At 34.7% G+C, this 26,307-nt stretch overlaps 1 protein-coding gene across 48 annotated transcripts in view; it reads left to right on the forward strand.

Moving 5' to 3' along the window:
- NRCAM (neuronal cell adhesion molecule) overlaps positions 1-26,307 on the forward strand; it is a 152,115-nt gene that overhangs the window by 110,557 nt on the left and 15,251 nt on the right. For 11 of the 48 annotated variants that reach the window (XM_088165495.1, XM_088165509.1, XM_088165502.1 and 8 more), the window contains 15 exons: positions 2-126; positions 1,394-1,423; positions 2,811-2,912; positions 5,711-5,908; positions 6,021-6,091; positions 6,928-7,153; positions 7,432-7,547; positions 10,676-10,880; positions 11,040-11,162; positions 12,184-12,360; positions 13,346-13,381; positions 20,742-20,807; positions 21,321-21,446; positions 22,505-22,657; positions 26,159-26,290. In XM_088165495.1, coding sequence (XP_088021621.1) covers positions 2-126; positions 1,394-1,423; positions 2,811-2,912; positions 5,711-5,908; positions 6,021-6,091; positions 6,928-7,153; positions 7,432-7,547; positions 10,676-10,880; positions 11,040-11,162; positions 12,184-12,360; positions 13,346-13,381; positions 20,742-20,807; positions 21,321-21,446; positions 22,505-22,657; positions 26,159-26,290 — 1,886 coding nt within the window. Of the gene's footprint in view, position 1; positions 127-1,393; positions 1,424-2,810; positions 2,913-5,710; positions 5,909-6,020; positions 6,092-6,927; positions 7,154-7,431; positions 7,548-10,675; positions 10,881-11,039; positions 11,163-12,183; positions 12,370-13,345; positions 13,382-20,741; positions 20,808-21,320; positions 21,447-22,504; positions 22,658-26,158; positions 26,291-26,307 lie in introns of all 48 variants that reach the window. The other 37 variants (XM_014871162.2, XM_014871163.2, XM_088165534.1 and 34 more) reach the window with 11 other exon arrangements.

A 26,307-nucleotide genomic window follows, 5' to 3' on the forward strand; every position in this document is an offset into this window, starting at 1 on the left:
GGTTTCTAGTTGGTAAAGACAACTTGACCATTATGAATGTAACTGATAAAGATGATGGAACATACACTTGCATAGTTAATACTACTCTGGACAGTGTTTCAGCAAGTGCTGTGCTTACTGTTGTTGGTAAGAATACTCTCAAACTTTTAATGTTAATATGAAAACAGCATCAGATTTAAAGTGAAAAGCACAAACATAGTTTTGGTTTTTAGGGCAGGATAAAGGAAATGTCACCTATGTGTCAATGTGTTTCAGTTTTTTAAAAATGTATTTTTTTTAAATACAAGTTTGCATTTGAATCAGCTGCTGACGAAATGACTGAGTTGCTACAGGACAGATTTGTGTTGTATCGCTTTTTATTTTGACCACATCTGAGCTATTACAGGAAATTAAATTTTTAAGGGTATTTGAACATAAACATGGTAGAATCACAGAATGGCTAGGGTTGGAAGGTACCTTAAAGTCATCTAGTTCTAAGCCCTCTGCCTTAGGCAGGGACACCTTCCACACAACCTCTCTGGGCAACCTGTTCCAGTGCCTCACGGTAAAAAATGTTTTCCTTACAGGTAACATAAACCCACTCTGCTTCAGCTGAAGCCATTGCCCCTTGCCTTATCACTACACACCTTGTGAGAAGTCTCTCTCCAGCCCTCTTGTAGCCTGTTTAGGTGCTGAGAGGCTGCTCTAAGGTGTCCCCAGAGCCTTCTCTTCTTTGGACTGGGCAGCCCCAGCTGTCTCAGCCTGTCTTCATAGGAGCTCCAGCTCTGTGGTCACCGTAGTGGCCCTCCTCTGAACTCATTCCAACAGGTCCATGTCTTTGTTGTATTGGGAGAATGTTATCTCGGGAATCTCTCTGACAGCTAAATAATGTTTCAGAAAGACTGAGCATACGTGGCTGCGTGACTTCTCATGGATTGTATTTTTAGTTAGTTCTCTGTTAATTTTTTATGATTGCAGCTTCTTGCCAAATATATTACTATGCCCCTTCTCCAATTTGTAAGAAAGTTCTAAGTAGATATCCTGAATTATTCTTGTGTGAGTTCGATGTGAGATTCAAAGCAAGTATGTTTGTGTTTTAATTTTTCCTGTGATCTTATGCCTAGCCAGGAATGATCTAAGCCAAAAAACTAGTACTTATTTAGATGTTTTTATAAGATAGCTTACTTTATTTATTTTCTTGATCTATCCTTATTTCAAAGAATGAATAAAATACTCAAGAATACTTTTTTTAACTCTTCAGTGAAAAATTATCATGTGTTTTTTTTAATTAACCGTTTAATCTAAATATGTTAACTTTTCTTTGTCTCTAATAACGATAGTCTTTAACTACCTACAGTATTCTGTTTCTTTGGCTACTAACTGATTAAATCCTTTATATTAATGTTCTTTTCAGCTGCTCCCCCAACACCAGCTATCATTTACGGTAAACTAAAACAAAGTTCTCTTTCTACATCATCAGGCAGAATATTGCTCATTTTTCTGTTGCAATTTTTTTGCCTATTTTTTTCCCCTTTTCCTCTGTGTGTGTATATCTGTGTCTGTTTGTGTGGTTTCATCCCATTTTACCACCTACTTCATTACTGTTCTACAGAACTTTTGAATGTTACAGTGCAGGCTGCTTTATATTTAGGGAATAAGTGATTTTCAGAGATAAATTATTTTTCATTAAGATTGCATATATTATGGCAATGTTTTTCTCATAAACCACAAATTAGTTATATAATAAATGAAATATCTGAAATGTAAATCCAACTCTTCAGTGAAAGGTTATTCACCATTAGAGACGTTGCACTAACCAAATTATGTTGTATGTTACCATTGGTTTTGCAGCCTTGTAGTCCTCCTCTATTTTATTTCATGTTTTATCTTCATTTTACTCCACTCATAAGATGAATATGACCATATTGACCAGTCTGAGTTATAACTGATGAAATCGCCAAGATTTTGAAACTTAAATTAAAACTTAGAAAAAAAAAAAAAGAAATCTGTTAGTCAGGCATAGTCTTAAATTTTACGGTATAGAGCCTTTGATTTGGTAGCATGTTTTCTGTATTTGGGGGTACAAGTGCAATATAACAAGCTAAAACACTTTCAGTATAAGGTTTTTAAACACTTTCATGTAAATCCTATCAGTAAAAAAGATTCCATGAAAATGTTCGTGTATTCTTACAAAAACCTACTTACTGGTGGTGATATTTGTGTAACAAATCATCTAATAAATTACCTTCAGGAATTTGGAATAGAAAATTACATCTTTACGCATTATAAGGATGCATAATAACAGTTTGCATGGTATTTCTGAGACTTTTTAAAAGAACAGCAAAAAATAAATAATTTAGTAACTTGCAATTAGTTTATATTTGAAGTATAATTGTTTTGAATTCACATAAAAATATTTGTAATGGTTCTAGAAAAGCTTCTTTGGTGTGAATGCTTCTTTATTTTCCATGTTCTCTGAGGTATGTCTGTTACAATAGATAACTACCTATAATAATTCAAAGATAAACTAAACATTTCATAATTCCTTACATCTCATCACATTTTTATATCTCAGTGCACTCAGACATAGATAAAAATAAATACCAATTGTTGTTATTGTGTAGAAGTTTCCAGGTTACATCAGTTCTCCATTTTTGTCTGTTTTGTAACAATTGCATGCTATTGATCTTTAAGTCATGCTTACATAAGTGAGTAGGTCTGCCCTCCTGTATTTGTGGAATTCTTTGATTGGAATGTAAAGATATTTTTTTTCAAATATAAGACTACATATTCTGGTGTGGTTACTTACCTTGTGTTCATTTGATTTACAGCTCGGCCAAATCCACCCTTTGACTTGGAATTGACAGGTCAGTTAGAAAGAAGCATTGAACTCTCATGGATACCAGGAGACGAAAACAACAGTCCCATTACAAGTATGTTTGTATCTACTAAACTACACATTGAAAGTGTTGTTCTGATTGTTCTCAAAATCCAAATATTTCTTGAATACCACATGGGAAAATGGTAAATTAATTCTCTACAGCTGCCATTTATTTACATAACATACCCTTAATAATTACTGTACAGCCAAGCAGGAAGATCTATTTACTGCCCAGAAGAGGTGGGCTTTTCTATTCAAAAACTTGTGTTAGATAATATAGAAGTTATATATGCTGATATTTATGCTGGTCTGTCTGACAAGGTCCAATTTTATGAATATGTAGAGAGCCAACTTGTTCATTGCTTGTATGCTTCTGAAGGAGAGAGCTACAAACATCTTGCATTAACTCTTTTGTAATTCTGTGAATTTGAAACAGCATCAGTACCACCATTGTCAGTGATAATCCATCACTACTGGTGAGAAGTTTATTCATGAAAATATAAGGTAGATAGTTTTTCTGGGTTTTTTTTTTCCTAGTCCAGTTAAAAGAATAAACCATATCCATAAAGCCAAAGAATTAAATATCTATAGAATTTTGTGACAGTAAACTGATCTTAAATGCTGTTACTCTTTCCAGTAAAACATAATGAAAGACTTTAGCTTATATTGAGCAGGGAGGATAGAGGAGGAATTTAGGAGCAAACAACAAAGATATTAATGCTTGTTTTCCAAAAAAATCATGAGATCAGAAAGACTTTCTGGCATTACTTTTCCCATATGAGCTAGTTAATTCAATTATTTCATTATTTATGCAGTTTTTAGATAACTGCTACAAGTTGCCAGTGCACATGTTATGTTTGGAATTAATTCGTTAGACTGACTTACTGGGTGTCGCTCTCCCGGGTTTGATGCTAGTTGGTATCAACACTGAAAACAAACCATAAGGATCAGCTTTCTTGAAAGGAAAAAACAGAATTTCACAAGTTTCTGAACACATTAAAGATTTTGATTGCATTTTAATGAAATGCTAAGTGATTTTTCTCACAAATTTTACAGTCTCAGGCATCTCTAATGTATATCAACTAGTGGTACACTTTAAAAAATGTAATATATAGAAGATCAGTGTAAATAGTTGAATAGTGGTTTATTCACATAGATTTACTTTTATTAGTATTCTCTTTTTTTCCACGCCAGAAGACACAAGTGTTGTCTTTCTGTAGGAATGAGATCGCATTTTTCCAAAACAGTTAATACTAGGCAGTGTTGTGTCTTGTAGGTTTTTCTAGAATGAGATATTGCCCACAGTCTCATATTGGAAACTGAACTTCTTTAACTAAATAATGTTGGGTATAATTATAATGCAATTTATATTGCTGCATGGTCTCCTTAGAGGCTGCAAAATAAGGCATTTGCTTCCTAATTAAGCCTATTTCTTTGGCTGCTGCTATCACTTCAAAGTGCAGATGAAGACTCAAGGATTTCACTTCATTAGGAGTGATCTGTTTGTGCAATATGACTGACATGCTGGAATCTCTCTGAAAGCTCAGATAGTTTTTTTTCCTTTAAGTTGCCTATAAATTATTCTAGTAGAGTTGCCAGCAGAAGGCTGGTGACCAGGGAAGCAAAAAGCAATAGTGAAAACCTTTTTGGCTTGTAATAATCTCACCTCTTCAGCAAAGCTTTTATCCCAAAGGCATCCCATCCCAAGACCTGTATCGCTGAGCACACAACAGCAGTAGCAACTCAGACAGTAATTTGGGGGCAATTTTCCCTCTTTTTCTTACTAGTTAGGTCAGAAAGAAATCTGACAGCCTTAAGTCCAGATGATTAGCACTACTTATGTCTTTTACATCTTGCTCCTCAAATTGTTGAGCATTTTTCTATGGTGATGCTGCATTCTTCTAAAAGAAATTTCTAAATGCCACTCAGAATTTTTTCAGTAGTGTGAACAGGATGACTCTTGAGTCATGTTATGTCTCCACCTATACATGAGATAGAGGAAAATTCTTGTTATGCAACACACAAATATTTGACACTCAAGGTTCCATGGAATGTACTCAGACTATACGTTTTTCTCCCATTTATTTATTGTGTCCTAAAAATTCCTCCTAAGTATTTCAGAATTCATATCTCTTATCTTACAGCAAGGTTCTTTGACTGTTTCACATCTGTCCTTTTGTCTTTAATAATGAATATTATTTTGTTTTTGGAATTCTACAAACCTATTTATCCCTGAGGTTATAATACTTTGTAGGGTCTTAACAGTAATCATCGTAATGTTCACACAGAGAACTCTCAAGAAATTCAGTTTCTTGACATACATTCCCTGATTTAATTTTAAGATAATGAAAAGTGCTCTCACAAACCTTCCTCAAGTATAGGTTCTTGACTTTAAATAGATTTTCATTATGCTAGTTTCATTGGGGAAAACAGAATATTCAGGGAGTTTTAAATTAATTCAGATTTTGCATGCTGTCTGCTTAATACAACTAAGAACAATGTATTTGGCAATCAAATTCAACTTCCTTGCTGTGATAGTTCAAGGGTTCCCAATAAATTAAAATCTGGTACCTGAGAGAGAGCTCTTGTAATAATGTTACCTGAGAGATGTCTACGTTAGTGACAGTAGCAAAAGATAAAAGTGTTTTTTTATTATGTTTTACCTATATTTCTACTTTTGATATCCACATTATAAATTTGTTTTATAGTTTATGTATTTACATGTTCCATGATTTTTGAAAGCACTGATTGAAGCAATCCCTTCTGACTAGCTCATTCAGAAATGCCTATACTTGTCTGGGAAGCCTTTTCAAGTTTTGACATAAATTTGGATTCAATTCCTGCTTGCAGATTTTGTAATTGAATATGAAGATGCACTGCATGAACCAGGAGTGTGGCATTACCAGACAGAAGTCCCTGGCACTCAGACAACAGTGCAGCTGAAGTTGTCTCCATATGTCAACTACTCATTCCGTGTGATAGCTGTCAATAAGATTGGCAGAAGTCAGCCAAGTGAACCATCTGAGCAGTACCTGACAAAATCTGCAAGTAAATAATTATTCCCACTTGCCAGTGATTGATTCCTGCCATTAATAGCATTGGATTTGCTTGGAATCCCACAGCAGCCATTTTTGTTCACATGTTAATATTTTATTTTTAGGCCCTGGTGAGAATCCTGCTAATGTACAGGGGATAGGCTCAGAACCTGATAATTTGGTAATAACATGGGAGGTAAGATGGGTCTTTTTTTAAGGTTTCATTTGTTCTCAGGTTTGTGAGTAGCTTTTTTTTCTTTTTTCTTTTTTCTTTTTTTGAGAACCAATGATGAGAATACCCAATTGCTTGCTTAAAATATTCTTGAAAATGAGCTAAATTCAGACATTTTCTCATCTTCGTTTTCATGAAAAATCGGATTTTTTTTTTCTTTTAATATGAAAATAAGTTAAGGGGGGGAGGGCATATTTCATTGAGTGATTTCTCAAAGTAAGCCAATAATTAGGTAATACAGGATGTTTTGCTGGCAGTTTAGGAAAACTTCAAAATATAAATGGAGGTTTATTTCAAGTAGAGTCTAATTTTTAGAGTGAATTCTAATGTGAATGCTACTTCTACTGTCATCTTTTATGATAAATTAATCGTTGTGCACTTTTGTGCCCTTACCATCATGACAGGAGCTCAAGCCATGAATAACAAATTTGCCCTCCTAGGCAAGAAATATTGCCTAGGGTACACTAGGAGCTGGTGCAAGTCTGTTTTTCTCTCTTCCACTTCTTAAGTATTTGGAAAAAAAAAAATATATACATATATATATGCAGAAATCTCAATGTGTTGTTTGTGTAAGAATTAGCCACCAGCATCATTCAATGTGCTCTTCACCAAAAAGTGAAAAGCAACTAAAGTGACTTTGTATAAAAGCTAAATTGCATAACTTTCAGCAGTGCTTCTCTCTTGCAGAATACAGTGATAAATTTTCAGTGAAATTCTGTAAAAGAATCAATGTATTTCCTTCTAAATTAAGATTTTTCAGATGCTTCAGAATACTTAAAAATTTTTTCTTTTCATTTCAGCCTTTAAAAGGTTTTCAGTCTAACGGACCAGGGCTTCAGTACAAAGTCAGCTGGCGCCAGAAAGATGTTGATGATGAATGGACATCTGTTATAGTTGCAAATGTATCTAAATATATTGTGTCTGGTACACCAACTTTTGTTCCATATGAAATAAAAGTGCAAGCTTTAAATGACTTGGGGTATGCACCAGAGCCATCAGAGGTGATTGGACATTCAGGGGAAGACTGTAAGTTTTGTAGTTTGACTCAGTTATCCTAATTAAAAGGATTAACCCTAGCTAAATGTGTAACCTAAATGGGTATTTAGAATACTGGGCGATAGCAGTTATTTTTTAAATTAAAAGGAAGCAACTTGGAGATAGTAAGGCTTCATAATACTCTGTAGTATCAATCCTGAAAACACTTTAACCTATTCCATGAGTACAGCTCAAAGACTCATTCCAAAAACCTATGTTTGTGTGGTTTCTAATTCTAACTAGGTGCTTGTTGCATCCTTTCCACACAGTGCCAATGGTTGCTCCAGGCAATGTGCAGGTTCATGTTATTAACAGCACATTAGCAAAGGTGCATTGGGACCCAGTTCCACTAAAAACTATCCGAGGACACCTTCAAGGGTACAAAGTAAGTACAATCAAAAGCATTCTCTTCCTTGTTTATTAAAATAGATCAATCTTTCTATATGAGATTGTATTCAGATTGAAGTAACTGACATGTGAGAGGACTTGTGCTTTTCAGTGAGCTCCCAAGTTGTGGTGACAAGAGCAACAGCTTTGATGCAATTCATACAGAGTTCAGCAATGTTCCAGCCTTGTAGCAGCAGCCTCCTGTGACATTGTCCTTGAAGAAAAATGGCATATGTTTGCAGTCAAGCTTGCACATGTTAAACAGATTAAAAAATGGTGACAGTTTTACAGATCTTTTTCCAAAGTAATTTAGAGGATATGAAGAACTAGTTTTTGTAGAAGTCTCTTCTAGGTCTAATGCTAAGGTTAATGCTCATTTTCTGCTTCAATATGATTAATCACTTTAGTTCAGAGTAACTAGACACTTGCTAGCATATGCTGGGTTCTATGTCTTTTTGGAGGCCAGGAAAAGGCTCAGTGTAAAAGCTCAACGTAAGGACATACGAAAAGGCTGAAGATTCAGAGTGCCGTATAATTGAAGGAAGCTTATTGCAAGGTAGTGTGCTGCCTTTGGTCAAAACTGAAAAGGCTGTGCTGGAGACAAAAGAGTGCAACTAATAGAGAAGGGGAGACAGAAAGACTTCAAGATTTGAAACTGGTGTGCCTGGGGGATAGGGAAAGTTGCTTCAGTGAAGATATACTGACATCTTATGTAAGAATAGAAGAAAATCAAAGTAATTCCTTCTTTTCTGCTCTGGATGCATTCTTATAAGTATGTTCTAACAAAACAGATTACTTAACCCAAACTAAATTACTTTGTAAGACAGACTACTTTGAATTACTTCTGTTTAAGTGAAAGGAAGTAAAATAAATATTTGAAAAAATAAAATAGTAAAAAGTATTTAAAGGAGAATAAATATACACCATACTTATAAAATGGAGCAGGTTCAAAAACATTGAAACTGAACTTCAGTGCTCTATAGCTGGTCACCACATGAATGTGAGTTCCTGCTATGTGGATATCTCTTTCCTGGCAGAAAATACCACCATCCAGAGAGACTTAAACTAGTCCTATATGGCATAGCGTGAATGTTTGTAGTTTGTGTGGTGCTCTGCCACACTAACTCAATAAACTCAGCTGAAAAACAGGACTTCACTAGTCTCTTAAATGTTTATCTATTAGATGACAGCTTTACATCAACTTGGTATTTCATGCACAAATGGGCAATCAAAAGAAAATGTCTCTTATGTGAGGATTAAAAGGTTAGAATCTAGTGAAATTAGTGATAATTATTAATCAAATTACAGCAACACTAAAGCTCATAATCCAAATCACCAAATTTCTATAAAAGATCTATGACAATACCAACACCAAAATCTATAGACATATTTCTGCCTATACATCAGGTGTTAAGTTCAATAGTATGGTTACAGTGAATTGTCATCATCCAAAGTTTAGATGGACATTTCTTTTTCCTCCACCTTTCAGTGTCTGAGGGTTATCTTCTGTCCTGTAATCACAAATGGGATCATTTTCCTTCCCATGTGATCTAGGGGGTTAGTCATGTCGTGATTAATTCTATTTAATTTGTTATGCTTTCTCTATATATGGTATAACTTTTTTTTTCTGTGGGGAGAGCTGCACAATTACACAAAGCTAAGAAAATCTGAAGCTTAAATAAGTTACTTGATAATAACTAAAACAAACTCACAACCACAGGATTGACAACAGACCTGACCACTGAGTAGTATTGCTGTTCTTAGTAGAGAGAGTCTAGAGTCACATCTTGAAGGCAAATCTCTGAACAAAGCAGAAAGACATGTAACTAAGCAGCAGTCTACAGCACATACTTTATATTTTGCTCTTGTATTAATCTAGCTATTACTCAATATACTGTGGTACTATAAAGCTTTTCAGACTTAGGAAGAAATTATGAAAGATGTGATGCACTTCCATTTATTATAGCTTATGAGTTTCAGTACCAATAGTATCAACACTTCAAGTTTTGTATATGATCTTCTATAGTATAGAGTTTTCTATAATATATAGTGTTGATAGGATGAGAGCTATAGGATGACAGCTGTTGATATTGAAAAACATTAATTCAAACCGTGTAAAACACAGTGGCATTTAAAAGTGATTGGGGTGAAATGGTATGGTGAAAGCTGGTGTAAGTGTAACGTTGCTTTATAGCTTTCTAGATGGGCTTTGCAAGTCTTAACAGCTTCTTTTTTAAAATTCCAATATGAAATCCCGGCTTCCTTAATTAAAGAGGTGTTTTGCAGTTGGCCTGAATAGGAACAGATTTTTTATTCATTTAGATTTCTTAATCATCTTTAGCTTGTGGTCATATGTGCATGAAAACAATGCTGTGAAAAATAAACAATTATGTATTTGAAGGTGACAATCCTAGGAGTGACACAAGTCTTTTGGAGGGGCAACTATTAATATCTTCCGAGTTATCATGGTAGAGAGACTGTGTAGTAAAGAGAATGCAGGTAAAGTACCTCTGAGGCTCATAAGTTGTTTGTTAGAAACTCAGTCATCTCAATGGACACCAGAATCAACTTTCTCTTCTGATCAAATTGTCACATAATTGGAGAAACAGTCTTCCCATCCCTGGGTGGAGATCATTCCAATACTGTAACGTTAGAGTAATTTCAGAACTTCTGTGTTTTTCCAGCCCAGTCAAATATTTTGATTTCTTCCCCATTTAAAGGGAATCTGATAACAAGGAATAGCATGGTCTGGGATGTGATCTAACAAGGAGGCAAAGTCCAAATCTGCTTTGAAAGACCTGTAGACATATTACTGAAAGAATGGATAACTTCTGCTTCTCAGGTAGATTGGGTAACAGGAAAATGATCACAGACCAATGCAGTTCCCAACCAGAACTTGTATCAAACTGGTTCTGAGCATTAGCAGAACAGGCAGGTGGTAGCCTGCACCCAGCTGTGTAGACTGTTTCTGGAGCAGGAAAGCTGTGTCTAACCTGAGCTTATTAAAATTGCAATTATTTCTACCTATAATTCATGGACACTCACGGAAAAGCTCAGAGTTTAGAAAATCAGATCAGCTAAGCACTCATTGTAGATTTGTTTGTTTTTTTTTTTTTTTGTCTTTAGGTTTACTACTGGAAAGTGCAGAGTCTATCCAGAAGGAGTAGACGACATGTAGAAAAAAAGATCTTGACTTTCAGGGGAAACAAGACTTTTGGAATGTTACCAGGGCTGGAGCCTTATAGTTCTTACAAGCTGAATGTTAGAGTTGTTAATGGTAAAGGAGAAGGACCAGCAAGCCCAGACAAAGTATTTAACACCCCTGAAGGAGGTATGAAATGAAAAACCTAGATATTAAACTTAAATGGGGTTTACTTGGACTTCATAAAATAATAATCTGTCTCAATACGGTAATATTCTTAAGAATTAATAATTCATGACCTGTTTTAAACTAATCTACTTTGTATTTACTCTATGTTCTTTTTAAAAGTTCCAAGCTCACCCTCCTTTCTGAAGATTACTAACCCAACACTGGACTCTCTGACTCTGGAGTGGGGTTCACCCACTCATCCAAATGGTGTTTTGACATCATATACACTGAAGTTTCAGCCAAGTAAGTTAAATATGAATATGTTTTGGGGGTTGGACTTTTGATGTTTCAAGTCCTTTCCAACCTAAACCATTCCTTGATTCTGTGATACAGCTCTAACTTAGGCAATGTATCTACCAAATAATAATCCATCTCTGAAGAAAAAATGATGTTAAATTTATAATGTACAAAAGATATGATTGAATGGTAAATATCAAGTTAGAAAAAGACTGTATGTATGAATGTATTTTGATAATATATATGACTGTACTTGGAAAACTTTCCTTGCTGTAGTACAAGGTTAACATTCTTATTACTTTCATTACTTCAAACCATAATTCACAGAAAAATGGAGGTGGAGGTCCTACATATAAGTGGCATCCAAGTTAGATACAAGATATTACTATTTACAAGTTCTATATTCTACCTTCAGAGAGAATGTCATTAGAAGTAAATCAAAGTATGTCCAATTATATTGTTGTCTGCTTTTCCAATTTTCATGGTATTAGAATCTTAAAAAGAAAAATTTATAAATGTGTCATTTACTCAGCTTAGAGCTATTAAATCACTTCTTTTGGATCTTAGGTGCTTACTGAGCCCAGAAGTTTCTTAGCAGTGGCACTGGAAAGTGTTTCATATGCATGGAACAGATAAAAGAAGTTTACTTTCTTCCACTTACCAAATTTCACTGTTTGGCATTAGACACAAGTAGCTTCAATGTTTTCTTTTCCTAAGCATACTCAACTTAGAGTTTCAGAATTTTTCAATGGTCAGGACTTTCAAATCTGCATAAATTCAGATGATTTGAATGGAACTCATTTGCCTTGAATTTAGAGATTTATGAGAATGAAACTTGATTTTCAGACTTGCTGGTGTTTCCTATCTCCCAGTTGGATTTTGGCACCTTTACACAGAGATTACTTTCTTTTGAAAGTGTAGATGCAGCAGACAAGCAAAAAAACCCGAAAACTTTTTAAACACAATGACAGTGTATGCAAGTTTACTAATTTTTTTGTTTTTCTTTTTTTTTTTTTTGTAACAACAGTCAACAATACACATGAATTGGGTCCCTTGGTAGAGATAAGAATTCCTGCCAACGAGAGCAGCTTGATATTAAAAAATTTAAATTACAGCACCCGGTACAAGTTTTACTTTAACGCACAAACTTCAGTTGGATCAGGAAATCAGATAACTGAGGAAGCAGTAACAATTATGGATGAAGGTAAGATGGGTATGTATAAGGAAAGTCCATTGAGTTTAAAAACCATTACAGATTAAACATCTGTATCTTTTAAAGAAAACACAAGTAAAGGTTTTCTGCTGTAGTGGGAGCCCCCAAAGAGGTATAAAGCCTCTTCTTTTAATATCAACTCACAAGCTGCAAGACAGAAATTGGCCTTTCTGGGCTTCAAGTTCCATGTAACTTTACATTTTTAGTGGTCTTTGTCTGTTCAGCTGTTCTGCATCATTGACCAGCTTTGGGCACAGAGAAAAATACTGGAATGGTGAAGGTTTTTGACTGGAGGAAGTTATTTCTTTTTTGTACTATGCAACAGCTTCTGTGAAATCTAAATTGCTTTCACAGAACTGGCAAAAAACTGTAAAACTGTTGAAATAAATTTGTCATCTATGGCCCTAAGTAACTGTATACTGTTTAAAACTACCAAGTATATTGTTAAATCCTGTCACCATTGACTTTTATTTTTGTAGCTATTCTAGAGCTTTGTTAAAGTTATTTTTAAATTAAATATGGATGCTTAACAGAGTAAGAATAATTTAAAGCAAACAGAAAATTTGGAACTTTTAAAATAATTTTGGTCATCTTAATAAGTCTATTTTGGGACCATGTTTTCACTTATTTTTATGCTCAGTAAAATTATGGTTTATTGGAATTGCCGTAGATGAGTGGCTACTCAATGCAGTTTCTCTGACAGGGTATTAAGTTTGCATGTGAACTGCATTTATTTTAAATCTCGCACCCTAACAAGCATGAACAATAAAATTTTGTATGTACAAAATGCATGTACATTAATTTTGTCTTGTAGTAGTCTGTCAGGGTTCAGCATAAGTGGATTGTTTCTAATTTATTTTAATTAATACATTTTATCTAGTCTGCATGCTTTTTGTCGTGAAATTATATATGTATGTTTCCTTTGGTGTTGTATCTAATTATATAGTGTTCCTATTCTTGTTTTTCTCCATCAAAGCTGGTATTCTCCGTCCTGCTGTAGGTGCAGGCAAAGGTAAAATGAAACTGCATGATTTATTAATGTGTGGATTTTGCAGTGTTGCAAATGGGGAAATTGCAGTGGTAAGGACAGAAAATCTGGACTATGCATTTTTGTACAAAATATAATCAGTGCTGGACAAAAACAGTTGTGGGGGTTTTTTGTTTGGGTTTGTTGGAGATTTTTTAAAGGAATCCAGAATGGTTATTAATACCTTTCATCTGTTTATTTTGCCACAGAGTTCCAGGGGAATTCATTAGCTTTGCTTCAGCAAAGTCTAATTATTTCTGAACATTCAACAGATGTATTTCACTCTCATAAATATTCAGGATCCAGGTGCACTAGTACTGATTAGCTGGAGTAGAAGAAACATCACTTTTCCAAAAGAGATTCATTTAATGCTTGTGCCATGTGCATTTTTTGTTTTAAAAAACTATCTGCAATCTTGTTCTCACTGTGGATTACTGCTACCCACTTGAACACATTTCCTTCATTTGCAAGCCAACTGTGCATAGGAGACAGATGACTGACAATACCCTCTGTCTGCTTCTCAGTTTGAGTATCAGATTGAATATACAGGCAAATGTCTTCCAACTGTTTTAGGTTCTCAGATCTTTTGAGTGTGTACTTGAGGATATTTCAGTGAGTAGAACCTAGTATCATCTTTACTCATGTATTTGGTAATATTTAGTTCTTTATGATGCAGTTTTCCACACAGTTTTAATGAATTTTGGTACCTTCATTGTCAGAAGCAAAGGTTGACCTGAGGTAGCTCAAACTCAGGAATGTCTCTCTATACAGAAGTGTCATTCGATGACAGAGGTGTCATTAACACTAATGAACACCTGTGCTTCAGATTCTCTGACCATAAACATCACAAGTCAAAATCTGTATATGAAGTATCCACCATTTTTATAAACTTGGAAGAGACAGCATAAATTGTTCTACATATCTTTTTGCTTGATTATCAGGTGTTGTGAATGATAGCAGCCATAAGAAAGTCTGGTATAAATGGGACAATATATAAATATATATATATGCCTGCATTTGGGCACATATAGTATACATTTTTATATGTATATATAAGTGTATTCTGATATCAGATGTATCCTTATCATTCTGGTAAGTGTGTGAAGTTGTGAAATTATTTCAATGACTGTTTTACTATTTTAGTCTAGTCGTAGCTGAGAAGTCAGCACAGATTGGAACAATCAATCTGGCTTTAGTCCTGGACATGTACAGCAGAAATGTAAATTAAGTTCTCATTATTTATAGCTGACTCTAAAAACTCATGCAAGGAAAAATGGGTTCTCTGTGTGAAACTGAGGTCTAATTATAGCTGTATGTGGCTATCAGAAAGCATCCTACAAATAAGATCCACTGGAGCAGCTCACATTTCAGAGCTGTCATCTCAGATTCTCTGAAAACAAAGCAGATGTCTTTGTTTGGTTTCATGTTGTTTATGGTTTCAAAGTTTTCACATATTCCTGTAGCATATAGCTCTTGCAATTGCAAAGAAGACTTTGGACCTGCAAACAGCACGGAGCTAAATCCATGACATCTGTTAGGACATCTGAGTTGCTGCAGGTCTGAGATGAATGTTCTCAGTGGTTACTACATTACCCTGTTAACTGCTTTGCTACTCATCAGGGACCACGAGTAAGGAAAAGGAGGATCATATTATCAAGCTCAAGCACCAAATTAGTTGGTCTCATGAGTGGGTGGATTTGGAAGATAGAAATGCTCAGCCCACTCAAAAAGTAGCTGTACCCAGCAGTGAACTTTCCTTTCTCTATTAAGTACAGTAGGGCCTGTATGTGTATACAGTTCTTATTAATTTAGACCCAAAGCCAGAACAAATTTAGATATTCCCAAGATTTTTTTGGTCTATCAAAAACATATCAGGTTTTTAATTTTGAAGGGCAGAACTTAGCAAGAAAATGTAATTATCCTTTTTTTTTCAATTTGAGCACACTGATCCTGGAATTTAAGCAGACAGTAGGTCCCAGATTCAGCCAGCCTAAACTGCTGAACTGAAATTTCTGCATTCGACGTTTTCTACTGGACAGCTGCCTGGGCCTGCAGCTTGGCCAATCACATACATTAGACACGTGGTCCTGGAGGAATTAAAATAATTTAAACCTTAGTGAGCTGTGCCACTTGGGAAATATTTCACTTTTCAGAGTAAAACTATAAATTAAAGTGCAGAGGGATATATTGCTATGGTAAATGTAAGGATCTTAATAGATTAAATATTTTTACTATTATTTTTAATAGATTAAATATTTTATTTCACAAGCCTACATGAGTAAATCATGAGATGTTATTTACTAGATGAAAAAGCTATTCTATTATAGTTGATATTCCTATTTGACTTGCATTGTCATTTTTCCTTTCTAATACTGTGATGTTATGAATTACTTAAAATTTATCAAATTAATGGTACTACAAAGAAAAAATAAAGTTTTTCTTAGCAACCTATATTGTAAAGGTGTCTGAAAAGTTCGTATGTAAAACAGAATTTATTATATCTCATGTTAGATATTAAGTATGCCCTGGTATTGCCATTTATATATTGGCATCTAACTACAGGCATGAGGTAACAGAGGTGTGAGAAAAATGAGGGAATAACACAATCACATCTAAAAAAACTATAGTAGCAGCTGGAAAGTGACTCAGGTGGTCACAGAAGTCAAGTCTTTTATGTCCTTTTCCATTAGAAGTTTTAAATAACTGCCCTATAGAGGAAGAGAATTCCAATTTGACCAGTGGTAGAAAGTTGCTGGTTAAAAGAACTAGTCATAGGGATGCATGTTTGTTGTAAGCTGAAGTACAGGGAGTCATGGCATGGCATGTCAGCCTCATTTCACAAGCCTCCTCATTTCACTTTTTAGTTTCTTTTTGATTTAGTCAACACTTATATTTGAAATCAAGGTCTTGTAATCTGCATGCATGCAGACACTGTTAACTGGTAGCCTTGAAATGCAACTAAAATAAATATGTGAGATCACAGTAACCTTTAATTGTAACTAGTGCCTCCTGTCACTGGTACTCAATTTGGTCTGTCTTCTTCATGTGAACTTCACATCTCAAATAGTACTCCCTTTTGTTACAAGGAAGAAAAGAAGTAGTCTGTCCTCCGGGTTTAAAACTATTCTTTTGAGGTTTTTGGCTGAATCCCAGTATGTAACTCCTCACCATAAGCTAGAAATCAGTCTCAACTGAGTTTGTATCTCTGATCTCTTTGTAGAAAATCATCTCAATTTTCTTTGTTCTGTACAAAATGCAGTTCTTTAAATAATTTTCTCTGCCCACTATCTGTTTTCCCTCCCTCTTTAATCATTTCACATAATGTCTCCATGTCTTTTGCTAACAATTTCAATCTGCTTTTACAGTCAAGTTAAGTGTAGTATTTTTGTATTGCTCCTTCAGCCACTTTCCCCCTGTGGACTTCTCCATTATGTACGTGTGTGATTCTTTCAGTACAGCCTGCTATGCAGAACCACTGCTTTGTCCTCTTTTAAGTTCACTGGGAACAATGCTGATGCTTTGCAAGCTAGACTAGAGAAAATGATTATTATGACTGTTGGAAAATTCCTGCAAATACGTTTTGCTTTGTAGGTATCATGCAAAATGCTCATCAGTGACAACATTTTTTGCATTGCTTTTTTGGCTTCTGTATTTCTTACACTACAGAAATGCTCTTGCAATTGACCTAAATAATCACAGAAGTGACTACTGCCCATTTGTCACTGCCAGAAATGGAACTCACTCCTACTGTTATACTAAAGCTTGAATTTCACACTATGAATGTTAAAAAGGCAAAGGAAAATAAACCATTTTTCTGTGTCTGACAGGCTCTGTCAGAATCTGTCACCTTTGTCCTTCACTTTTTCTTGTGCGGGTGTGGTTTTTTTCCTTTAAATTGACTTTTCTCTTCATATATAAATTTTAACTTAATTTTCTATGACATATTGTTTTGTGGGGTTTTCTTTCCCACTTGACACTAGTCTTCAAATTTGTGCTTGGCATTCACCCAGCATTTTTTCCGGAATATCAGGTGAATTCCATGAAAATTCCTAAACTTTAGTCACTTCGGGGATTATGTAATTTATTGTTCTTCTGGACTACATCTTGAGAAGGAGTACCTATTTCATTGTTAATATACCTTCCAATCTCGTATCTTATCTTATTAAATTCTATTGATTTTGCAGTCCAGCTATAACTGTTATTTGTAGGAACTGCTTTCTTGAAAGATTGAAAAATTAAATAAAACTCTACCAAAAAACTTCAGTAAAAAAGCACTGGAATTAATTTGAAAAGAAAGGAAAATTTTACTTCGAGCCTAGGCTTCTCTCAAAAATTGGCAAATGCTTTTATATGATGCTACAGGAATGAAACAATACTCAGAAGTGCCAGCTAAGTTTTGCATTCTATTGAGAATGGAATGAAAAAGCTTAATTTGCCAGAGGTAGCTAAATAGAGTGGGTCTGTATAAAACCTGTAACTTATTAACAGTCTATTCCCATGGTTTTTAGAGTGATGCTTTTGCAGCATTTTTGGGGCATGGTTGCAGATGAGAGAGCACAGTGCTCTGCTCTCCAGGACAAAGTTTTCTGCCCATCCCTCTTCTCCCCCTTTTTCCCAACTAGCACTTGCTCACACTGGGAGCTTCTGCTAGCTGACAATTACACATTTGCCATTTGTCAACAGTATTGGGAAACACTGAAGAACTGAGAGGTTAATTATAATTAGAGTGTGGTGACTGAGAAGACAAAGAGTCTGGGTGGATTGACTACAAGCTTTAAATGTCTTAACCAATTCACCTCCAGGCTTTCATCACCTCAGGCTCCATCAGCCATCTTTTATGCTCTTCTGTGTGTAGTCATGTTGCAAATATGGCACGTTTAACAGACTTAAGTAAAACTTGGCAGGCCTGATGACAAATGAGATCAAGCAATAGTGCAAAAGAGGAGAATTGCAAAAATAATAATTTTGTAAAGAAACATGCTACTATTTAATGGTGCACCGTATTCAATGGTTAAAATACACAGAATTTAAATCTGACCAAATACTAAATATGAGTTAATCTTACAAACAGCTATTGATAGGAATCAGATATGAGTACCTCTGATAAATATAAGCATAAATCAGTCACTTGAGCGGATTTAGAAACTAATATACCAAGGAAATTAGAGTAACTTTCAGAGCAAACTTGATTGTTATATGCAATTATATGAACAGAAAGATTTGTACCAGATATTTTAATATAGCAGGCCACTCTTTAATGAGAGAAGAAACTGGAAATTGGAGATGGAAAAAAAAATATGCCACGAGATAAGATAGAGTGATTATTGAATTTGCTTAGTAGTTCAGAAGCTCTCCTGTGAGAGACTCTGGAGTCTTTCACAGAAGATGAGACAGCTTCCTTCTTCCCCAGGTGCTCAGGCATAAGGGAGAAGTTTAGGGGTAATTCTGTGGCATCTGCTTGCAGGAGTACCAAACAGATTATTGCTAACAGTTTTTTTCTGTCTTTAATATTGTGACAAATCTCAGTCATAAAGTTGGGCTGATAATTACATATCTTCCATGGAATACCAAAATCCAGGATAATATGGCTATGAGAAAATACAATTTAATGAAACAAAACAAAGTCTTATTTCAAATACAAACCACTTGTTTTCTTGGCACAGCAAAAATGCTGAGGTGGTTATTGAAACAAACACCTGTTCCTATGTGTAAATCAGGAAGGAAATTTATACATCCTGTCTGCAATCTCAGACCCTGTACCCTCCTAAATTTAGACACTGCTTTTCTTTCCTCTTTCTACCTCCAAGTGGCACAAAGAAACAGAATCTAATCCCCTTTCATTACCGTAGTGTATATGGTTACATGCTAGATTTCCCATAGACAGCTCTGGCTTTGGTATTTCCTAGGGAGGTTGTTGTGGGAATTTTTGTTTTTTGTTTGTTTGTTTTTTTAATCTAGTGCTTTCTCAGTTATTTTGTTCAGGTGATTTTAACAAGAAATAAATGTATTCTTTAATATTTAAATAATCCTTATTATTTTGGTTGGTGAAAGAAATTATATATAAGCACAACTTAGCTACGAAAACATTAGATGGGGGAGCAGTACAGATTGAATTGTTGAATGAGTACTATTGGAACAGAGTTAAGAAGAAATATCTGATGCAAATATGGGGACAAAAAATTTATTTTGTAAAACGTAATAATCAGAATACATGATCAGAAGAACTGATGAAATTAGGGATGTGAAATTTGCCTAAGTTAGGTATTTTTAAAAATAATCACAACCTATCATTTTCTAGACATAGTACTCATATAATTTCGTCTGTTCTAGGGGCCCAAGTAGGCCATTTTCTCTGTGCATATAACTTTGAACTTTTCCCAGTTGGCCATATGGACAAAGCCAGCCTGTTAGAAGAATAATAATTAGAAGAAAATAATTTAAGTGGACAGATAAATTCTGTGCAGCTCCTCTTGCCTCGATAACAGGCTTTTGCTCATTTAATTTTCTTCTGTAGATGAAGCCATTGGAATTCTGTCGTTTGTCTTTACTGAGACTAGATTTTTACCTCTGATGTTTTATGGTCCTTTGGGAAGTGTTATTAATGTTCCTAATAGAAATATTTTAGTAGGATAGAAAGGTCAGTGGCAAAGTGAGGCATTTTCAGTTAAAACGAATTTCATACCTTTGAAGAGCATCCTCTTTGTATCTGCCCTATTGCAGCATTAGAACTATTAAAATCTATTTTTTCATTAGTCAAGCAGAGACACTGAGTATATGTCCATTTCTAACAAGCATTTCTGGAGCTAAGGTATGAGCAAAGAGCTAAGGTATGGACACAGAAGTGGCTAATTTCAAAATGCTGAAGAGAGCAGCTCTTCTCTTCAGAGATGTGGGCATTTTGCATATCTGTGAAAAGTTCTGTTGTCTGACCTGAATGGCAGCAGTAAGACACAGTGCCTTACAATGGGCAGCTCCTTGCATTCTGGTGATTCGTGTCTTTCACACCAGAGTATTTGGATATTGGCTTTCCAATATCTGATGCCTAGTTTTCCAGTGTCTAAAGGGGCCATGAATGCATAATATTAACAACAGCTGATTTTGGGGATGTTCTGTGAAAGCAAAGCTGCCGGTTCATACGCACTTCAGTTTGTTTTCAAATACATACGTATCACTTAGCTGTTTCATATTTTAACAAGTAAAACTAATTGAATCCTGCATGATCTTAGAATGTGCATGTGTTATTTATTTAAGAGGTAAGTTTTACTGTATTAGTTAATTGCTACTTTTTGATGCAAAGTGTTTTTACTCTTTATTTTTTTCTTTCCTACTATCTCTGATGGTGAAGGATATTCTGAAATCATTTTTGCAACTTCCCCAGTCATGCACACTGTCCGTCCAACATTCTATAAGGGTATTGTCTTCCTTTTTTATCACTGTCAATGCAATAGAGCCAAAATCCTATAAGGGCTTGCACTTGGGGCATTTGCAGTCCATTCAGTGCCACATGCCATAAAGGGAGGAGTGTCTCACCTTCATACCTCCTTTCTGTCCTTCCATTTCCCATTTCCCTGACAATGTTCTCACTTTCCAGCTGTCTGCATTTTACTTCCTGATAAATAGATATACTGTTTTTCAGAATTTTGGCAGCTAGGTGCTTTTTAAGTATCTGTCAGTTTTTGTGGTATAGAACATGCTCAGTAAAGTACATAGATTTTACTTTATAATTTCTTTGTATAGTAACTGCCTGGGATTAAATTTCAAAATACAGTACTTTTGTCACTAATTTCCAGTAATGGAACCAATAAAAAATGTGCTATACTTTCCCTCTATATGGTCTAAATTAACATAGTAACTTCTTTTATTTTTTTTTTAAGTATGAAGTCACAACTGCATATTCTGCTTTGTTTTTCTATTGTGTATATAGTTCAACCACTTTATCCAAGGATCAGAAATGTTACAACAGCTGCTGCTGAGACCTATGCCAATATCAGTTGGGAGTATGAGGGACCAGATCATGCGAACTTTTATGTTGAATATGGTGTAGCAGGCAGTAAGAAGTCATTTCATTAAATTCTGCTAAAGTTTTGAGATGTACTTTTGAAGATATTTTTATAGTAAATGGGGTCTTAAATTAACACCCAGTGTTAATGATAGTTCTAAAACATCTTAAATTGTTTTTTTAATTTGATTGGGAAGATCAAATAATTTTCATTTTAATAAACATCAATGTTTAGTGGGTTTTTGATGAATAGATAGAATATGAACCTTTGTTCCTTTGTATTATTTTATAAATTCTTTTGAACCTGCACTTCTAAAAACATAGTTTGCATGAAGTTCTTTATCATTAACTGATTATATGTGTAAAAATATGATTACTTGCATTAAAATAGGATATAAAGATTTTCCTAAATTATGCCCAATTCAGGAAAGAAAAAAGATTAAATAAGGTATACGTTGTTTAATTAAACCTTAAAATAAGATAAAAATCAATTTATGTACTCTTATTACCTAAAACTAGGCTTAAAACTTTGATAATACTGGTAATAATTAAAACAAAGTTAGCTAATAAAAGCAAGATACTTCTTTTCAAACACCCTATCTTTCTAAAGTTATGACTAAAGGTGACTAATCTGAAAATTGGAAAAGAAATCTATTTTTCTGGATATTGGCCAAAGAAATAGCTGAGACTGTCCTAGAAAAAAGACATGAGAGAGATTCAGATTTTGAAGCAGAGCTTCTTGACCAAAATAAATATTGACTGAAACTGCAAAAGTCATTTAATTAAATGACTTAAATCTATTTTAATGTATCTCATAATTATAAGTTCAATAAACATTTTAAAGATAAATTACATTTATATTTCTCTAGTACAATGGAACAAATGTTTAAAATAGTTTCATAATTACTGTACAACGTATTCTTCAATATGTTGCATGCAATTTATTACTCATAAGTTTATAAAATTTTATTATTTTTGAGAGAATAGCTATTTTTCTCAGATGCTCCATAGTTTAGTCAAGTAACTGTCAGTAGTATTTTGTCTAGAAACTTTCAGTAATACAGAGAAAACTAAAATTCCAATATGTTGTTTTCCTAAAATTTTTATAGGCAAAGAAGATTGGAAAAAGGAAATTGTAAATGGTTCTCGAAGCTTCTTTGTCTTAAAGGGTTTAACACCAGGAACAGCATATAAAGTCCGGGTTGGTGCTGAGGGCCTGTCTGGTTTTAGGAGTTCAGAGGATGTGTTTGAGACAGGTCCAGGTGAGGCACACTGTACCAATTCTATATCATAGTCAGAATCGTGGTAGACCAACTGCTGAAATGCTGAACTGCTTCTAGCCAAGAGATGTTGCAGCTAGAATCTTTGCATGTTCCTTTTATAGAGCAATATTAAGCTATTTTATAAACTCCTAAATAATGCCAGTACATTTACATGTAGCTTATGAGTGTTTCCATCCTTTCAATTCACTCTACTTGACTGATGTTTGTACTAGGGCCAAGATAATGCTCTGCTCACACTCCATCTGTGTGCTGTGCACTGAAGATGACCTATTTCTTGTATTTCCAATTAGTATAATTAGATGGCTGTATTTAAATAATGTCTCTTTTTATAGAGCTAAAATATTTGCATCATCAGAAAGTGCAGATTCAATTTGATGTCTCATGTGATCTATTTATACCACTGTTCAGAGATTCCTACTTGTAACCCTCTCTTTTCCTGCCATACACTAGTTTTATATGGGTTTTGATGTCACACACATATCCTGGGAATCAGTAAGGCTGTTTAAGTTCCTTATGTTCATATTGCAGTCCTGTTTCTTCGTTAGCACATCTGCAATGCCTGCTGATTCCACTCTGGGAAAGTTTTTTGATGCTATGCTGAATATGTTGTTGCCATCACACGCCATCATCATGTTCCTGGTCAGCTGTTACTATTTTTTTCTTTGCTAGCCACTTCTGCTCATTCCAAGCATTTTGGATGGTGCATAGTTATACAGCAGTAGCTCCACCAAGTCCAGAGTGTTATGTTATAAGAAAGTAATTTAAGTATGAAAATACACTTGAACATTGAGTTATAATTATCAGGCAATAACATAGATAATGGGCATGCCAGCTTGAAAGTGAGCGCTTTCTAAAATCATCATTTATGTGCTTTGTTCCATTCTGTTCCCAGTTTATTATGTTGCAGGAAGGTTTGAAAATGTGCTAAATAACTGCACCAGGCAAATACGTATGGCCTGAACACAGAGCCAGAAACAGTTAGTGGTACAAAAGCTTACCTGTGAAATGTTATGCAGATACACATCTGAAGCCTAAAGGAGCAGTAAACAAGGATCAAGACTGGATTATAATTCAAAACAAGCTGCATAGAAACCTTCCCAAAAGTGTCTTTCTGCATAAAAAGTACTGAGCCAGTAGATGAGGATTCCTGTCCTTGAGGATTCCATGCCCTTGGGTAGTTATGGAAGGACAGACTTTAGACACTTTTTTCTGCTTCTTGATAATGGAAAGTTCCAATGTTCAGCATGAAATTATAAACATGGCCTATTTATTACAGAAAAATCTTGTGTCACCCTGTCTTCAGCTTAGGTCAAAGCTTTTAAACACTGCAAAAAGATGGAATGAACAAAGAGGCAAACACTGGAATACGTCCTTAATTAAGAATGAAACTTTGATATTTCAAATATGAGGCTTTTCCCACTGTTTTGTTGGTTTTTTTTCTTTTTTTTTTTTTTTTGGACAAGCATTCCTTATAGAGTGTCTTCACAGTGTGTGGGTTTATTTTTTGGGTATTCTGGGTCCAGTGTTCTGCATTGACTCCTGCGTTAGGGATTCACCAGGACGCAAGGTTTTTCTGCCTGAGGGAAATAATTTGCTTAGTGTAGGCAGGAAATGTGCCATTTTTAAAGATGCACAGAGATCTAGAAACCATTCCTACTGGAAATACAGTAAGTTAATGCAGGAAGCTGCATAGATAAGTTTTCATCTTCCCATCTATCTTGCATATCTATATGCATGAGCTGTTTGGTTTGATGCTCTTTCTTACTACATTTGAATGTGAATACTGCTTTTGCATTTTGTTACAGTATGTATTATACAGCATTTAATGCCTTATTATGAATGCAGATGCACAAAACTCAAAATAATTTTAACCTTAATATGAAAACAAAGTTTTATTTTCATTTGTAGTTAAGAGGACGATTCCCTTTGTGATTTTCTTAAATTGCCACTTTTTAATACTTATAGATATATAAGTATATTTATATGTGGCATAAAGAGTATAAATATTTAGGTATATTGACAATATATTTCTATGACATGTAGAGACTTTTATGCAAAAATTGTTTAAATTCTTGTGCATATAAGAGTCAGTTTCTAAAATATCAGAAAACATAAACAAGGGCTGAGAAATCTTCTGATTTTATCTCCACAATTACCAGACGCATTAACTCATTGAATTATTTAAATGAAAATCAAGTCATAGCTTTGCCCAGTAAGACCAAAAATAAGCATTTAAAGAAAGAATTAATTTTAGCATAGTACCTCTAAAGTGGAATACACACTGGTCTTCTGTATGGAATGGACTGGAGATACTGTATCCAGACATTAGAAGTATTTTGCGTTTTCATAGAATCCCTCAGGAATATGAGACCACTGACAGCTGCTTTTCCAAGCTACCTGTCTCACACTCCTTCTTAACTAGAAAATAACACTGAGATATTAGCTTCAATTCAGTCTATTGAGCAGCTTTCCATAGATTTTCATTCTCTTGGTTTTTGGGTCTGGAGAAGAAGCTGAAGAATGAATAATGATAGGTCTGGATGGATGCTCATCTTCCTCCACTTCATATTTTCTTCTGTTTGGAGCAGGAATCCCTAACTCCTCTCACTCTTCTCACTTTCTCCCAGCAGCAAATCCTAAGTCAAGTTGCCTGTAGTGTCTTTTCAACAGTGGAGTAGAAAATAAGCTTCACCAGAATAATCCTCCTACTATGTTGGAGACCAGTAGATCCAGACCCTAGACCACATAGATAATTCCTTATTAGTGCCTGTAGTATTTTATTTGTAGTTTGCTTATTATTTACATTCTCTTTCAGCTAGAGTCAGCATTTGGAGAGAAATAGTGCCAAGGAAAGGCTTCCCAGTTGCACCATGTTAAGCCCTTGCTAATGCTAAATCATGGCAATCATGATAAATTAATTATAGGATGAGGTATGGGTTTGAGGAAAGAAAGAAAACCTGATGCTTAATAAGGTTTTAAAGGATACTTCACTGTTGATTTTTAGCTGAAATTGAATGTTAGGGCCCTTGAATGACCCATCCTTTTCCCCATTTCAGAAAGATGGGAATGCATTAGCTAATCAGTATTGGCTTTTTATTCATTTTGAGAAGGCAGTTGACATGTTTGTTTAAATTATAATTTGTAACTTCATTTCAGTAGTTTAATTATTTCAAAATGATTGAGAGTAGTTCTGAGGTTTGTGGAAAGCAATGTAATATGTGTGTAGATTTTGCAAAGTAGTTGCTAAGCTTAAATGTTAGCAGATTTCTTATGTACTGAAAAGTAACTTCTATGCATAGGTACTTGGAAGTATTCTGAATAATGAAAAGACTCGAAATCCATAACCACTGTTTTTCTTAATGCTATCTATTTTTCACAATGAATGTTATTCTTTAATGAACATTACATTGGCTGTTATTTACCTGAATTAGCATAGCATTTAAATGCAGCAAACCATAATTTTTCTTTTTTTGTCTCTAGCAATGGCAAGCCGGCAGGTAGACATCGCTACTCAAGGATGGTTCATTGGTCTTATGTGTGCTGTAGCTCTTCTGATCTTGATTTTACTGATTGTTTGCTTCATAAGGAGGAATAAGGGTGGCAAGTATCCAGGTATGCTATTTAACCAG

This window comes from Sturnus vulgaris, chromosome 5 (assembly GCF_052056855.1).
Source record: "Sturnus vulgaris isolate bStuVul1 chromosome 5, bStuVul1.hap1, whole genome shotgun sequence".
Lineage (NCBI taxonomy): Eukaryota > Metazoa > Chordata > Aves > Passeriformes > Sturnidae > Sturnus > Sturnus vulgaris.